Below are 17,449 nucleotides of genomic sequence, written 5' to 3'. Positions count from 1 at the left end.
TGCAGAGGTGCCCAGGTTATATGAGTTCCTAAACACAGGAAAAAATCCTTTGGCAGGTCAAACAACTCTCATATATTTATTTTACCTGTGTATCGAGCAGTCTGCCTGGAGTTCAGGTCAGTGTTTTGTTTAATGAGTCCATGAACTGATCATACCAATTTTTTTTCTTTCACAATCAGATTTTGCTGACACTATGAATGCCTCTGATCCAGTTACGTTGGTTCTATCCATCTTTATCTGTGTATTTTTGGCCATTGTCTTTTTTGGACGGAAAAAAACACCTAACTTTCCTCCTGGACCCACACCCTTACCGCTCATTGGAAATATGCACATCCTGAACATGAAGAAGCCATATAAATCATTTATTGAGGTAATACTGACATCTACATGTACTTTTACCCATTTAATAAATTAAATGTAACAAAATATTGAAATTCATTTTACCAACACCTACGTTGCGAGTTGGGGCGTTTCTAGGTTTCTAAAAGGGTTTATAGCATACCATGGTGGAAAGTGGTTTCTTATTGCATATGTTTGCATCCAATGTATGATATTGGTTGAAAAAATAAATAATAAATAGCTTGAAAAGTTGATAGACAAATGATGTCCCAAAAGGGTGAAAATAACATTGTTGATCAATGGTCTAATTTTGTTTAGTGAAAAAGAAACATGTATTGTGAGGTTCAGGTCAGCGTAGAGACCAAGTACTTCATTAAAAATGCCAGGTATTGTAATTATCTACCCAACCTGATTCTAAACAATGATGTTCTTAGTGGCGGTAAATATGGATGAGCAACATAAGAATATCATACTTGGGATGATGGCAAAGGATACCTGGAGCACTCAGTAGAAGTCCTGGGGCATGAGTTCTGGGTGCCAGGGTGTAGCACTCAATTGTAGATCCTCAAATCATCTATGAATTGGTGCTGACACTGTCCTTCCTTCTGGAGGGGGGCTACTTTTGTTCTCTATGGTCCTTGTGTGTGTTGTAAAGTAGCCACTGCTCCTAGCTCGCTCCCATGATGGACTACAATCGCATTACAAATTAGTAAATTAAACATGAGATTGTAGTCCATCCCGGGAGCGAGCTTGGAGCGGTGACTACTTTACAACACACACAGGGCCCATGGAGAACAAAAGTAGTCTCCCTCCAGAAGGAAGGACAGTGTCAGCACCAATTCAGAATGCCAGAAGGCCAAAGGCTGTGTTCTATGCAAAAAAAACCTCCAGGAATCCTTTGTTTGCTGTTCTATGCACCTGTGCAATAAAACTACAAAAGACATATAAAGTGACACAAAACTCAGGCGTTAAAGGAGAACTATGGGGTCAGGGCTTTTTCCCATAGTTCTCCTAAAGGTAACGGGAGGACACAAACTAGCATCCTCCCGTCACCCAAAGCTCAGTATACCACCAGCTACAGCTCGCGGTATACTGAGATGCCGCAGCCGGGACAGATCCCGACATTACATGGCGAGATCCACCCAGGTGCATGATTGACAGTTGACTCTGCCTATCTAGAGGCAGAGCCAGCTGTTCCCACCCCCTTCCCCATCCGTTCTGCCAGTCAGCGCTGGAGGATCGGACAGAGGAGGGGGGAATCCCTGCAGGAAGCCGTGAGTGACATTCACAGCTCTCTGCAGGGATAGATCGAGAAGTGAGGGAGTGATGGTATGTGTTCGCTCACTTCCCGCTCTATTGAGCTGACCTGTGACAGTTTCATTGTCACAGGTCGGATGGAACTATGAGCCTAAGTGATTTTCATGTTTATATGTTGTAAATATATTCAATGTTGAAAATATATTCAAGTACTTTAACTATGAACAACAATGTATCTTATTAGTGTATCACTCGGCTGTAGATCCTCCAATCATCTCTGAATTGGTGCTGACACTGTCCTTCCTTCTGGAGGCGGGCTACTTTTGTTCCCCATGGTCCCTGTGTGTTGTAGAGTAGTCACTGCTCCAAGCTCACTCCTGTGATGGACTACAATCTCAATACAAATTAGGAAACTAAACATAAGATTGAAGTCAATCCCCGGAGTGAGCTTAGAGCAGTTACTACTTTGCAACACACACAGGGACAATGGGGAACAAAAGTACCCCCCCTCCAGAAGGAAGGACAGTGTCAGCACCAATTCAGAGATGATTGCAGGATCTAATTTCTGCTAATTTGCTGCTAATTTCAGGTTTGCCAAATTTTAAAACAGGATTTGCAGACCTCTCAGCTAATCAAACCCTGGCACATTCGCCAATATATAGTATTTTCAGCTTGAATTTTTTTGTAAATGCTGCACAGTTAAATATTAATACCACTGACATCTGGCCCAATTGCAGCTTGCTAAGAAGTATGGTCCAGTCTACAGTATTCAGATAGGAGAGGAAAAAATGGTGATCCTCTCTGGATATGAGACGGTAAGAGATGCTTTGGTAAATCACGCAGATGAGTTTTCTGGAAGGCCGATAATACCACTCTTCCATGACCTTGAAAAAGGACACGGTAATATGTTTTACATTATGACATTTTCTGATGTTTTCTTGACTTATACCAATCTTTTTTCATCTCTTTTTCTTCTGATAAATGTGAAATATTAATTATTTTGCTGCCAGTAAGTGACTGCTGACCAGACACGCAGGATGCCAAATGCACACAGCTGAATAGCTCAGAGGAAGGACACCCCCCTCCTCTCCTAGTAAAGACAGTGCCATCAGGATCTTCAGTTTAGGGGCACAATCAGCAGGCCCAGAGCTAGTGCTAGACATTCTTACTAGACATGTCAGAAATTGATTGATGCAAATTTTTAAAGTTACCGAAAAGTCTACTTTATCCTTTTTTGTGCTACTACCTAACCCCTAAATGAAACCCCTAACAACAAATTACCCCAAATATTTACTTACACTATTGATTCCAGGATATAAACATTCCTTAAGTTCTTGATGTTAATAACCAATAGTTCTTCTTTTATGGCACATGCGTCACATGGCCAGCCAGGCCATTTCATGTGGCCCTCGCACCTCTCCAACAGCTTTAGATTTAAAAAATTAAGCCGACACTGTAAACAGGCACCAGGCTTCAAAAGAAGGGTGCCAAGGTCCCCAGGAAGGTCCCAGCAGCCTTCCTGTGAATGGCGACGCCTGTTTACAGTGCCTGTGAAAAGCTCCTCCTTCATGTGGATCCACGATGCCTGCTCCTGCCGAGACTGTCCAGGACCCCTGGTAAGACCGCACAGCCCTCCTAAGCTCCCGCACAGCCCAGAATAGACACCGCACAGCCACCTGAGAGTCTGCACAGTCCACCTTAGAACCTGCACAGCCACCTCAGAGTCCACACAGCCCACCATAGAACCTGCAGAGCCACCTTGGAGCCCGCACAGCCCACCACAGAACCTGCAGAACCACCTATGAATCTGCACAGCCCACCGTAGACCACGCATAGCCCACTACAGACCACAACCAGCTCTTTGAGGGCAATCATAATGCTGATACGGTCCATGATTAAATTGAGTTTGACACTCCTGTTTTATGGTATTTTCACACAGGAAGCTAGCTGCTATTGGAGAGAATCACATGAGGCCACTTAGGATTTACAGCAACATCTATAATTTGTTGGTGGACTTACAATGTTTAATCTTTCTACCCCTCAGGAATGTTTCTTTCCCACAATGAAAACTGGAAAGTGATGAAAAGATTTACTCTTTCAACACTACGAGATTTCGGGATGGGGTCGAAAACGATCGAAGACAGGATTCTGCAAGAATGTGATTGTTTGGTGAAAAAGTTCAAATCATTCAAAGGTCTCAAAGTTGAATTTTTGGGAGACATTTGTAAATGAAATGACATTATTGTAAAGGGCACTACATTAACATCTAAGTTATTAGTTACATAGACTTAGGCCATATCTCAAAAAAAGATGATACCCACATATATAATAAAGGTCATGAAGACCAAGGATACGGTTCAGATTTGTTGCTACCATGGGTTAGTGGCATTGCGACAAGTTTGCGAATTGTGGTCTGTTGGGAAAAAAGTTTGAGCAATGATCTCTAGGGAAATGGTTCTTGACCTGTGTAACCTCAGGAACCACATTTGTCTATAGTCATTGAACTGCAACCCAAGTCGTGGCGCACTGGAACACACAGCATTACAGTACTGTGAGTTCCTTTGCGGGCAATCGAACTGTGAGTGGGAGGTGTGTTTGGGCTGCCATTCAAATGAATGGCAACGCAACTTACCTCTCGCACCAAAATGTGCGGTGGATGCTATTGCATGGTACAGTGCAATTAACACACTGTACTAGTATAAAAGGGCCCTCAAAAATACTGACATACACACACAATCACAGACACAATCTCACACAATCACAGACACAATCTCACACACTCACAGACATTCTCACACACATATACACACTAAAAAAAATATATTTTTTTCTCTTTTATTTTTAAGATCCACCCAGTGTCCATACCTTAAGAGAACTGGAGTGGATCCTCATCCTGGGGTCCAGTGTGGGCTTCTGTGCTGTGACAGAGCTCCATCCATATGTGAATTACTTGTACAGCTCCCTTGCTCGCCCTGTAGAGATGCTGGGAGCCAGAATGTGACGTCACTCCGGTCCAGGCTCTACAGGGCACGCAAGGGAGCCTTAAGCAATGCACGTATAGATGGAGCTCCCTCATGGCCATACCGTTAGCCCACCCCACCTCAAGCTGACATTCAGCGCCATGCAGCAAATTTTGAATGGCTGCTCGGTGCGAGATGTGACAGTGCTGCACTAGGGAGGGGCTGAGAAGCCTCTTACCTAGTGCAGTGGAAGGCACGTGGCGACCCACTGAACACAGGGATGCAACCCTCTTTTAGGTCGTGACCTACCATTTGAAAACCACGGCTTTAGAGGAAACATAATATAAAAGTCCTAATCAAAGCCTTGTGTTTTTCTATCAGGCTGCCTAACAGGTATATATTTTCATTTTTTTTGTACCGTGCGAGTGTGCTTTGTTCTGTAAAAGCTTCCCTATATTGGCAGCACACTGGAGAGATGTACTACTGTCAGATGGAACGTAGGGGTCAGGTTCTCCAGTAGTCTGACACCTCTTCTCCTGCACAGGGTTGGGCCACTGAAGACCTGGATTGTTGTGATTAGTGTGAGAGCAGCAGCCAGGCTGTCCAGTATGATGCCAATACATTGCAGCTTTTACAGTACAAATCACACACACATTGTAAACATTTTAAAAAAAAATGCCCTATTCTGTGCTTATTATGCAGCCTGACTTCACAACAAGTAAAACACCAGAGACTTCAATTGGGCTTGATAAGGAAATATCCTAGAATCTTTTAAAAGAAAACCTATGACTTTGTCTTGTACGTAATGCCATGTACATTGGTATACATCTGATACTGTTTAAATGTACGTGACTTTTTTCAGCATGTCATAGCTAAAGTGGGAATCATAAGTTAATTTCTAACAATGTCAAGTTACATGATCATTGGAGGAGTTGCTTTTTATATTAAAAAAAAGTATTCTTAGTTTTACTTTAAGAGTTAAATCTAAGGTGTTTTCCCTCTTCTTGTGCTGAGCTAGGCTCGCCCATTCTTACTTAAACCTCAGCCCAAAAAGTTGCTTTGTAAGGTCTCATGGAATTCTGGGGGAGGGAATTCTTTAGTATTCCCTGAGAACAAAATGTATTTATCACCTTAATTCCATATAACAAAGCATTTTTGTTTCTGATGTTCCAGTGGTGTTGTTGAGTAGTTCAGAGGCTACCTCAGCTGCTTGGTCTTCCTCAGCACAATAGCAAAAAGCCTCTAATTTTTCAGTGGACTTCCCATGCCAAGCTACACCTACACTTCTTAGCTTGCATTGGGTCGCATTGAGTTGTGAGCGCAGGCTGTATTATTCCAAAGACAGTAGAGCAGCTCTTCAAGAGATGGTGCTCTGGCAGTCTCTGGTTGGCTGGATTTCTGAGTAGGGCGTAGTTAAGCTCAGCAGCGGAGGAAAGGAACACCTGTAATCTGGTCCGCCTGAAAGTGTAACACTTCTTTAAGAGTGATGACTAATGGGAAAATCCTGTTTCTCAAAATGATAATCCACATACAGTATACATGCTATGGAGCTTTACTTCCAAAAAATATCAGCTGTCTTTCTCCTTTTATTGTAGGAGAACCTTTTGATAACAGAATGATCATAAATGCTGCAGTAGGCAACATAATCGTTTCCATATTGCTGAGCCATCGATTTGATTATGAAGATCCGACAATGCTGAAGCTTTTGAAAATAGTTAACGAGAATACCGAAATCCTTGGCAGCCCAACAGCAATGGTAAGCAACTAAAGGACACCATTGATGTAGACAATTCTGTGCAGACATGCAGATGCGACCACTTCGGTTTAAGCAGTGCTTACATTAGGATAGGGCAGGCCATCATTATGACCCAACCAGGGCTTTATTGCATTGCACCAAACAGTCAGTCTACAACTGTGAACATGCTTACAAGAGGACAGAGTACAGGGGTGACCTTCTTCCTAACTAAAATGATGATAAAGTAGGAAAGTCTGTTTCCAGCTTCTCTGGATTTCCCCATTTATCTGCCCTTCCCACTAGAGCAGCCCCCTTTTTTTTTTTTTTTACTTACATTATTTCAGGTGGTCCTCTTTATCCTCTTCTCCCTTCAGCAGTGGAGAGATCCTATATGCTGTAGAGGGCTGTGCCATGTAACCATGTAAAGCCACTCTCTACTGAATGTATTGTTACAACATATTTTAACAACGCACATCAGTGGTTGTACGTTATAAGCACCATAATTCTTGCCCACTGGTTTGGATGGGCCCTTACTGATGTAGCACCACCATTTTCGCTCAAATTGGCACCAGTCATTTTTAAAAGGGTCAACAAGATTCATTAGATCTGAAACACCCTTGGGGGAGAGAGGGATCACAGCAAAGGATACATGAAAAGAACACATTTAGACTCTACGTACAGCCATACTTAATCCAGACCGGTACCCTGTATTCTTCAGAGTACCATAGCACATGAACAGTTGTAGCACACGAAATATCACGTACCTGGTACAGAACAGAGTAGTTGAGGACGCCTCCTTTGGTACTCTTGTCCCACAAGCCTGAGATAGGGAGTGAGAGGACAGAAAGCAACACCTCTACCAGAGGGTGTAGGGCACTGTGCCTGGGTAAGCCCCGAAGCTGGTCTCCAAAGAGGCAGGAAGCAGTTGTGGATGCAGCTGAAAGGACAATGAAGAACACTGCTGGAGCAGGATGGAGTCAGGCAGGCCAGGGTCAAGCAGCAGTCAGGCGTAGTCAAAGGAGATCCGGGTCAGGGCAGCATAACACTGGAACAGGCAGAAGCACGGGAACACACACAGAAGCTGAAAGACCATTCAGCAATGATCCATAGGACTGGCAGGTTTAACTAGGGCCATCTATTCAGAGAAGCTGCATCATTTCCTGTACACCACGTTAGTGGACCCACACGTCCAGGTATAGTTTTACACGAACCCTCTGGATGAGCCGCCAGACTTCCTGCAGTGTTCAAGCATTCACCTTGCTCTTCAAAACACTATCCCAGACACCAGCTTTACTCCTTCTGGGAAATCTTTAAAACAAGCCACTGAAAGTTTGTAGGCCTAGGTTTTTTCTGTAAACTTGTGTCCTCCCTTGGCAGCAGGCTTTGGAGGTCAAAGAGACTCAGTGGTACACATTGTCCCCAGGCAAAGCTTGCAAGGCAGGGTAGTTTCCAGTAGGTTCCCCTTGATTATTCAAACATTCCTCAGCATGCGCCACTGCGCCTGGTTAACCGGGGAGATACAAACCTTCATAACTCAGGCTATTAAAGGAGAGTAAGTAAAAAACACTCATCTCCTTCATTCAAGCTGACCTGTGATACTGAAGCTGTCACAGGTTGGCTCTATTGATTGGAAAGTCAGCAAACACATACCGCCGATCAATGACTTCCAAATCATCACCCTGCAGAGAGTGGTGAGTGTCAGTCCCCACTTTCCGCAGGGATTCCCTCCCTCCCCTTTCCATTTCTCCGGTGCTGACTGGAGGAACGAGCGGGGAAAGGGTGGGCACAGCTGGCTCTGCCTCTGTTAATCATTAAAATTTGCAATATGGACTCTCCTGCTTAGGGAAGGATCTCTACACCGAGTTTCCAAATTTTTTTTAATTTAACCTTAAAGATAACTTTATTACAGATTGATTAAATACACTGGCATGGCTATGAACTTGTGTTTGATAGGGCTGCATCAAGTGCTGATAACATGAATTCTGATTAGGATTTGGCCATGCTATCAGAATTTGCTGCACCCCTGTAGTACACCAAGCCAATATTATGGGGTTAATTTATAAAAGAATGCCCGGTGGTTGCCATTTGCATGGCACTAGTATCCCTAGCTGGGAAAATAGCAGAAAAAAAGGCATTTTCTAGTACAATGAGGAAGGTTTTGATTATTGCTGCTCGAGTGGGAGGTCTCTCCCCACTTCCTGCCTCCAGGTCAGACAGAACAGACAGTGAAGAGAAATCTCCCCAATGAGACACAGACAAGACAAATAGGTTGTGGATTTGGGGTTCTTGGGGTTTTCATGAGCTGTAAGCCATAATCATCACAATTATGACAAATTACGGCTTGAACTATCTTGCTTTGCATGTAATGAGTCTCTCTCATATATTAGTTTCACCTTTTAAGTTGCATTAGTGAAATAAATGAACTTTGCACGATATTCTAATTATTCGAGTTTCACCTGCATATATATATATATATTAAGGGAGTTGGCTTGGATTGGAATGACCCAATTTCTTTTCTTTAAATATGTTTATAGGAATACCAATAGTTCTAACCTCTAACTCACAAGTTTTGCACACCTTACTTTTTCAGGAGCAACCAAATCATAAGTTATGTTATACCGATGAAAACCTGACATCGCTTGTAACCGCCCTCTTTGCGGCTGGGATTGACACCACATCGACCACCCTTCGCTGGGGAATTCTACTGATGATTACTTACCCAGACATCCAAAGTAAGATAGAAGCACAACTTTTCTAAGCTCTCTAAGTTCTTTTCAATGAACTGAAGAACAACTGTGTTGTTGATGTAACATCTGTCTGGCAATATTTTTGATTACCAATTTATATTTTCAATTTTTGGGACATATACTTATGGTTATATCCACTAGAGCAGGGTGCCCAATTTTTTGTGTTAAGATCTACTTTTCAAATGACGAGCTACATGAGATCTACCAACGAAAAAAAAACCTCCCTCACTCTCTCTCTCTCCTGGCTGTCTCTCCTTGCTCTCCCTCCTGGCTGTCTCTCCTTGCTCTCCTGGCTGTCTTTCCTTGCTCTCTCTCTCCTGGCTGTCTCTCTTCGCTCTCTTGGCTGTCTCTCCTTGCTCTCTCCCCTGGCTGTCTCTCCCCCCTCTCTCACCTGGCTCATCTTGCTGTATTTTGCAAACAGTGCAGTGCAACAGGCTGTGTAATCTAATAGTCTTTGATGTAATACATAGCACTTCAACCACCAGTAGCCACCAGAAAGAAGTCAGGGAGCTTGGCTCAGCAGACTCAGGCTAATAGGTAATCTTGTGTGCACAGCTAAATAAATATACCCAAATGGAATAAAGGGGCCGCCATTCACACCCTTCGTGATCTAACAGCATCAGCTTTGAGAGCTACTGGTAGATCACAATCTACCTAATGGGCACCCCTGCACTAGAGAGTGCAGCCCCCTATATGTCAGACAATGGAGTTTGCCTTCTTACCAAAACTGAGAAAGTAATTAAAGAATGAACCAATGAGAGAGAACATAATTCAGGTCATGATTTGTCAAAGTCTTTCAGTAACCTAGCAGTCTGTGTTTGAGAAGCCATGGAAGGGCCATAGGCATCTAATGAGATTGGAATCTTAAAGTGTTTTTAAACCTTTGCAGTCAAATAATTTGCAAAGGCAATCCGGCGCATGGGCAGTCAGATTGAATGCAGATAGACTTGTGTAGCTACCTTGCCCTAAGTGAGGTGACTCCTTAAATTTAGTTTTGCGGCACTGTAGCCAGTCTATACTGATTCAATAGTCTGTGCTCATTTGGTTTCTCCTAAGCTCTCTGTAATTGTTTGTACCTGCCTGCTGCTGGGTGTGACCTTGCAATAGAGCCGAACATCTAATAGTGGTGCTTTATGAATAGGCGTGTCTCCCTAGCCAATCACTAGGAGGTTCCTGGCCAGTGGTGCATGCTGCAGTAGGACGTAAATCTTCTGGTCGGAGCTTGAGACACTCTTTCTTTCCTCCCGGGCCTGCTGCCTGGGGAAGGGTGCATACAATGATGTGCTGTCAGACCAGGTCTGAAGCCTGCAGGTGGTCACGTATGGACCCAGTCCAGGTCTGAATCTGTTCCTGTGATGGAGAACTTCATCTGTTGGAGGTGCCCCACAAGCCAGAATTGGCAGAAACATGGATGCTCCGTTTACGTAATTGCACCATTGAAGAACAACGTGCCATAGTGTGCTTTCTTTGGGCAGAGGAAGTGAAACCAGTTGAAATTCACCATCAGATGTTAGCTCAATATGGTCATAGCACCATGAATCAACAAAAGGTTTACGAGTGGGGGGAAAGGTTTAAAGTGAGAAGAACAGATGTAACCTTCAAAGTTTATTCTGGTTGTCCATTAACATCGGGCACACAAGACCACAACAGCAGAGCAGATGCCTTGATTAGAGAAGACTGATGGATAACAGTGTCTCAATTGGCTGCACATTTGGATAGCAGCTACGGATCCGCATTTGTCATAGTTCACGAATACTTGGGATACAGGAAAGTCTGCCCACAATGGATTGCCAAACAGATTACTGCTCTGTACAAGCGACAGCGTGTGGAGGTTGCAACCCAGTTCTTATGACAAAGACGTATGAAGAAGATCAGAGTATTCTGGAGAGAACTGTCACTGGAGACACAACATAGGTGCTCCCATGATGATGTAAAGGACGGGGTGCACACCTGGCTTCTGCAGCAGCCAAAAAGCTTCTTCTCTGCAGGAATACAGAAACTAGTTGAAAGGTACAGCATGTGCATCATCTTTCATGAGGACTATGTGGAAAAGTGATATGTTCAAGTGCTCACAGTTACGTCTATTAAAGCCTTCAAATGTATTTTACCTTTCCTTGTTGATTCTCCCCTCGTATAAACCTGACTGTTTGATTTATGTGAGAAAGGAGCCAACATCTGACCAATATAAATAATGTTGCCTGGATAGTAAAAATGAACTGTGCTTTGCAGTACGCATGAGCAGCAGGATATGTTTTTTTTGTAAATCAAAATTCAATACAAAATTGGCCAAAAACAATTTCCCTTTAACTATTAACTCTTCTGTCAATGTCTGTAGTAACCATGTGAGTATTTAATAAATTAAGTAATATTTAGAATCCTTCCACAGAGTAAATAACACATTTAATGAAATATAATATTTTGTTTCTACATCTGACTTGACTGTGCAACATTCCTTTTCCTTTTTTGTCTTTTTATTTTAGGAAAAGTTCAGAGTGAGATTGAAAAAGTGATTGGATCATCAGCACCACATACAGGTCACCGGAAGAACATGCCGTACACAGATGCTGTTATTCACGAAATTCAACGGTTTGGAGATATTGTTCCGACCAACCTCTCACATTCTACTACTCAAGATGTCAACTTCAGGGGTTACTTTCTTCCAAAAGTAAGTAGAAGGTTGTCACTGTGCCTCCTTAATTCACACTTCAGAGGAAATGGAATCAAGATCCTGCCAGCTTTGGGCCAGTTTCTGTGGAGCTGTGGATGAGCATCAGTAAAATATGTAGCTTGGAACTTGGAGTATTATATGAAGATGAGCAAAGTGACACTAAACTCGGGAGTTAAATCTTAAAAATGCATTCAAATGCTTTAACTGTTAACAAAAATGTCTCTTATTTGTGTATCACTCGACTGGAGATCCTCAAATCATCTCTGAATTGGTGCTGACACTTTCCTTCCTTCTGGAGGGTGACTACTTTTGTTCCCCATGGTCCCTTCCAATCTGAGAGACCTGGAGCAGTTGGCTCCTGTAGAGAGGTGTAAGAAAACTCAGTGATGGTTACAGGAAGCCATTGACTTCAGTTATTTTATTTTTTTTCATGGCTGGGCTACCAAATATTTATTGAGGGTACTAATCATTTTGTCCAGTCCATTTTTGGAGTTTTGCGTGTCAGATGTGGCTTTTTTTTTGCTACTTTGTGTCATATCAATACAAACAAAAATAAATAAACATGAGAATGCTGAAACATTTGTAATTGCAACAATTTTCTGCGCCAAGTGGTGCATTATCTGACAGAAATGCAGGGGTGCCAATTATTTTGACCATGACTGTATATGTCTATTCCCCATACATTATTAATCCAATCATTCAATAACCAGATTATTGGTATGTGAACATCTCTACAACGAATAGAGTTCAGGTTTGGGAATTGGTGAGCTGCAATACATTACATTTTTGCTTTTGGGTTTAGATACACTTTAATGCTACATCATACAAAGACATTTTAGGCAATTGTGCCCTTCCAGCCTTGTGGAAATAGTTTGGGGAAGGCCTTATTTCTATTCTAGCATGACTGCTCTGGTGTGCACAAAGGCAAGTCCATAAACACATGTTTTAATGAGTTTGCTGTGGAGGAACTCAAGTTTCCTGACGCCAATCCATGGCAGCATACAATGGGTATGGCTCCGCCCTCATTGTATGCTGCCATGTATTGGTGTCAGGAAAGTAAAATTACTGATGGGTATGTATACAATTTTCCTGACGCCAATCCATGGCAGCATACAATTGGGGCGGAGCCATACCCATTGTATGCTGCCATGGATTGGCGTCAGGAAAGGAAAATGACCGATATGTAAGTATACAATTTTTGTCATGCACAGAGCCTTGACCTTAACCTTACTGAACACATTTTAGATGAATTTGAAAGACAACTGCAAGTCAGTAACTTTTTAATGGTTAAGGTTTTTGAATGGGATGTCCAACAAGCTCATATAAGAGTGATCAGATGTCCACCAACTTTTGATCATATGATAATATTATTGAACCTACCAGTTCAATCAAAATATTGGCTCCAAAAAGTTCAATAGGCTAACACAATGTTATACCAGAAAAGCCAAAAGGTCCTGATTGACTTTTCTCAACAAAAAAGGTCAGGTAAATGCAGGTAATTGCATTGTTGCATAAAATAATTGTTCTGAATAAACCATTGGATCAAATAGAAGACTAAATGAAAAAACAATGGCCAGCATACGTCTCCTGAGACAAACAACTAAAACACATTAACAGAATAACCTATCTTATTGAACTACTTTGTACAGTATTGTAACTAATTAAATGTTGATATTTTTTAAGGGGACACATGTAATTCCATTGCTGACCTCCGTGCTGTTCGATGAGGCCCACTTTAAAAGACCAAAGGAGTTTTATCCGGAACATTTTCTGGACGCTAGTGGAAATTTTGTGAAGAATGAAGCCTTCATCCCATTTTCAGCTGGTGAGTTAAAGATAAAGTTTAATTGGTTTTTATTTTGGGACATTTGCTGAGGCCACCACCTAAAACTGGTAGAAAAAAAATTCAAACACAAGGGGCGGAGGGGGTTCTTCTCAGTTCGCGCGGTTAGGGTATGGTACTCGCTGCCTCAAGCAGTGATTTCCGCAAATAGTCTGGAATCATTCAAGAAGCTTTTGGACGATTTCCTGAGAGACCGATATGTACAAGGGTTCAGGTACTCTTAAGAATAAGAACACTCAGGGACCTATATACACACACACACAATAGGTTGGACTTGATGGACTTATGTCTTTATTCAACCTCAAATACTATGTAACTATGTAACGATGTTATGACACTCCCTGACTCTATACCAAAACATCCAACTATGCAGAAAACCCTACCACTGCCATTAGTGGTCAGAAGTGGTCAGGGGTTTAACTGAAGTCGGGCTGGATTGTTGTACTAATGCGGGTACATGATTTCACTCTATATGCCCTTCTGTGCCATTACATAAAATATATTGTTACATAATAAATAATATAATATATAATTGATATATTTGAAATTGATGTCTTGGTTATTGCACTTCCTGCAATTTATATTTTTATTAGCACCACATTCTGCCATTCCTGAAAAGTGTAATGCAGGCAGGGGCACAACGTGGAGCGAGGGCAATGGAGGAGTTTGCATTGGTTAAAACTTCCCCGTGGGGCCAACAGAGTGCTGCTGGGTGACGGAACACTGTGCAGAGTAGCCGCTGGGTGGCGCTGCTTGCAGCAGAATGGCCCATTACTTCAGAAACAGTGTGTGTGGAGTGCACCCCGGAATGTCTTCCCCCTGAAGTAGGGCAACCTACTTCAGCAGCAGTGAAGAAGAGAAGAGGAGGATGGATATGGGAGGAGAGGCCAGCGGAGCTAAAGAGGCCATCTGACCCCATGAGGTGGTTGAGGATGGTATAGGGGGAAACTGATCAGAGAGGAGGTGGAGAATGGTAGAGGGAGGAGGTGAGGGATACTAATAAGAGAGGGATGCTAATCAGAGGAGTGCTAACAGTCCACGGGGTAGGAGGATGCAATACTTGCCTTGCTCCGGGTGCTAACAACCAAGCTACGCCACTGAATGCAGGTCACACTCATAAAAGGATATTTGCGTAATGGCATCTCTCTGTCTATATGTTCCTCAGAGTCGGTCTGGATTGCTTTTCTATATTGTAATGAAAATTGTATCTCCTGCCTCCATCAAGGATATTCAAACTCGTTTCAGAGTAATGCCATCTATATGAGGTTTATGTGGCCACTGACCTCCTCAGTGAACCCCAATATCATTATTATTTATAGCAGTGGGTACATAAGTCCATAAACTGATAATATATCTTCTACATTTTCCAGGTAAAAGAAGCTGTGCTGGTGAGACGTTGGCCAAAATGGAACTGTTTTTGTTCTTTGTGAGCCTTCTACAGAACTTCACCTTCCAGGCTCCTCCCGGGGTTATGTTGAGCCTGGAATCAGCAGTTGGGTTCACACGGAGTCCTCTGAGTCATAAAATTTGTGCTGTGTCCCGTGTATAATACTGGATCATGACAATGTGATACAACGAGTCTGTGCACAATTAGGTGTATTTACACAATCCCTAAATAACTTAAACACAAGAAAGAAAAAATAATAAAAATCTTCTGTTTAAGGACCTGGTAGCCCATTTTTATTTAAACAAAAGTTCACACATCCACATTGGATACCCATTCAGGGGTTGTTCAGTCCAGCATCCATGCACTGCTTGCAAAACAACACAAGTATAACCTCCTGGCTTCCACTTTCAACATGAGCACTTCTGACCCAACGGTCCACTCTGTAGTGCTGTCCTGCATTTGTACTGGCGGCCTCTCTTGGCTCTCCCAGCCCCACCAGTTCTCCCAGCCTCCTTAGCTGTCTTTGTGTGCCTCCAGCGTACTCACCTTCTGACTTGACTTTGACTTTTGGGGGAGTCCTTCTGACTCCTGTACACCGTCTGTTCCTGTTTCCCAGCCGGAGCTCACCTGAATCCTCTCTGACTTCTGGGGGAGACCTCCTGACTCCTGAACACAGTTTGCTCTTATTTCTCAGCAGGAGCTAATTTCCCTAGTCAGCACCCTTTCCTTGAGGGTTGTGCACACCAGTGCAATCATTGGGTGCTGGTCACTGCTAAATCCTGGACCCCGGACTGGAGCTTACTTCCCTCCTGAATCACTTTAAAACTTCCCGATTCCAGAATCCCAAGCAGAATACAGAAAATCCATAAAGGACTGAAAAGCCAGCTCTTTCCCTGGAAAAAAAAAAACCCTTGCTTCGTGACACCTCTCAGCCCCTCTGGCTGAGAGTCCTGGGTGATCATGACACCACCGTGGGATTGCCACACAATACCACACCATGGAGACATTGACATTGTCACCTTAGGAGAGGAAGCATATTTGGTCTACAGAACATCTCCTTTATTTATAAGCCTTTATTTATGGAGCAAGATACTGATACTAGATACTGTTAGTTCCCAGGCATGCTCAACCTCTAACTTATTTCACCATATCGGCTTACTCATAGAGAACCTCTATAAGTAAGACATTATGGTGAAACACATTGGGGGTTGAGCATGCTAGGGGAGGAACTAACGATATGTATTTGCTCCATCAATAAAGATTTTTGAATTGGGTGATGTGCGGCTATTTCCAGACTTGGTTGCAATTGGTGGAGGCATAACTAAATTAGCCCAAAGGGAGCAAATAAGAGAGGTTCATTGTTGGGGATTACATACAATTTAACTTTAGATAGATAATAGTAGCGCGGTACTAAATATTACATTACTGAGCCCCAATAATTCTGTGGAACACCAGAATGAACCGTCAACCATATTATAAAGTCCAGATCAAAGTATTTCCTTCTTTATTTTACTTTATACACCTTCAGTTACCAGGCAGAACCATTGATATAAGAGGGTTCAACACTAAACTAGACCTCCATTCTGATTAAGAACATTTCTATATTTTCCAACAGCAGAGATGTTTAGCTCTCCATAAATAACCTCTTCTCAATTATTTTTCAGTTTTGAAATCCAGAAGGGCTGCTATTAGGCAAATATTAGACACTGAGCCCCCTTTGTTGTCTTTGCCTGTCCTACTTTAAGATCATTCAAAGTCTGAGGTTGTAGACTGTATCTCTACCTACATTAACTATTGTATCACCATGGTTGACACAAGAAGTCCAGGAAGGAAAGCTCCTTCAGGCTAGCGGGAGCAGACATAAACAGGGTTATTCACAAAAGGGTGAAGAGTTTGGGGAAGGCAGGAGAAGTGACCAATCTAGGACAACAGAAGCTGAACTGGAAAGTGAGCTGAATTGGAGTATGTTTCCAAATCAGCTATGTTGTCCTAGACCTTTTCACTTCTCCTGCCTTCTCCAAACTCTTCACCATTTTGTGAATAGGCCTGTTTGTTTCCTTGTTCAGACATGTACGTGTCTTAGACTTATTTTTTCTTCTTCTCAGAAAGGGTTCTTCTGAAACCACGTTGGTGGCAGTCTACTTTAATAAAGCTCAAATTCTTTTATTTTTGGAGCAGTGTCATGAAAGATGAGGTCTTAAAACATAACATTCTCCATTATATTGTTTCATTGTTTGGGAATGCCTACACATTAATACATTTGAGGGACATCTATGATTATAGGATATATACCATACATCAAATATTGAAATGATCTCAGCTGATTACCACTGAGCCCAGAATTGGCTATATTTGGATTGATACTTTAGAAGTGGAAGGTATGATGGTCTTCAAAGGTGGAACCAAAATAGCCAAAATTATAATTTAAGTGGTAAGACAGAAGACTGTCCTTTAGTCGTGTTTTATCATCAACTTGAAGATTATCTTTGAAGAACCAATTTGTTTTTAAAGTG

At 42.4% G+C, this 17,449-nt stretch overlaps 1 protein-coding gene across 1 annotated transcript; it reads left to right on the top strand.

The window, feature by feature from the left end:
- The first annotated feature begins 200 nt into the window (after nucleotides 1–200).
- Nucleotides 201–15,118, top strand: LOC108798789 (cytochrome P450 2K4-like). The gene is made up of 8 exons (XM_018570572.1): nucleotides 201–370; nucleotides 2,334–2,496; nucleotides 3,707–3,790; nucleotides 6,152–6,312; nucleotides 8,882–9,023; nucleotides 11,519–11,703; nucleotides 13,390–13,531; nucleotides 14,920–15,118. The coding sequence occupies exons 1-8, from the start codon at nucleotides 326–328 to the stop codon at nucleotides 15,096–15,098; spliced, it is 1,101 nt and encodes a 366-aa protein (XP_018426074.1). The 5' UTR covers nucleotides 201–325; the 3' UTR covers nucleotides 15,099–15,118.
- The last annotated feature ends 2,331 nt before the right edge of the window (nucleotides 15,119–17,449 follow it).

The sequence above is a fragment of the Nanorana parkeri genome, unplaced genomic scaffold (assembly GCF_000935625.1).
Source record: "Nanorana parkeri isolate BGI_ZX_2015 unplaced genomic scaffold, ASM93562v1 scaffold1561, whole genome shotgun sequence".
NCBI lineage: Eukaryota > Metazoa > Chordata > Amphibia > Anura > Dicroglossidae > Nanorana > Nanorana parkeri.
Note: the sequence above shows the minus strand (reverse complement) of the source record. Positions and strands in the feature narration are given on the sequence as shown.

Bases quoted from the DNA above. Each gene is read 5' to 3' on its own strand.
- LOC108798789 (XM_018570572.1), top strand. From the start codon at position 326: ATGCACATCCTGAACATGAAGAAGCCATATAAATCATTTATTGAG. The intron at 6,313-8,881 runs GTAAGCAACTAA...TTACTTTTTCAG, and splicing joins TTGGCAGCCCAACAGCAATG to GAGCAACCAAATCATAAGTT. The intron at 13,532-14,919 runs GTGAGTTAAAGA...TACATTTTCCAG, and splicing joins CTTCATCCCATTTTCAGCTG to GTAAAAGAAGCTGTGCTGGT.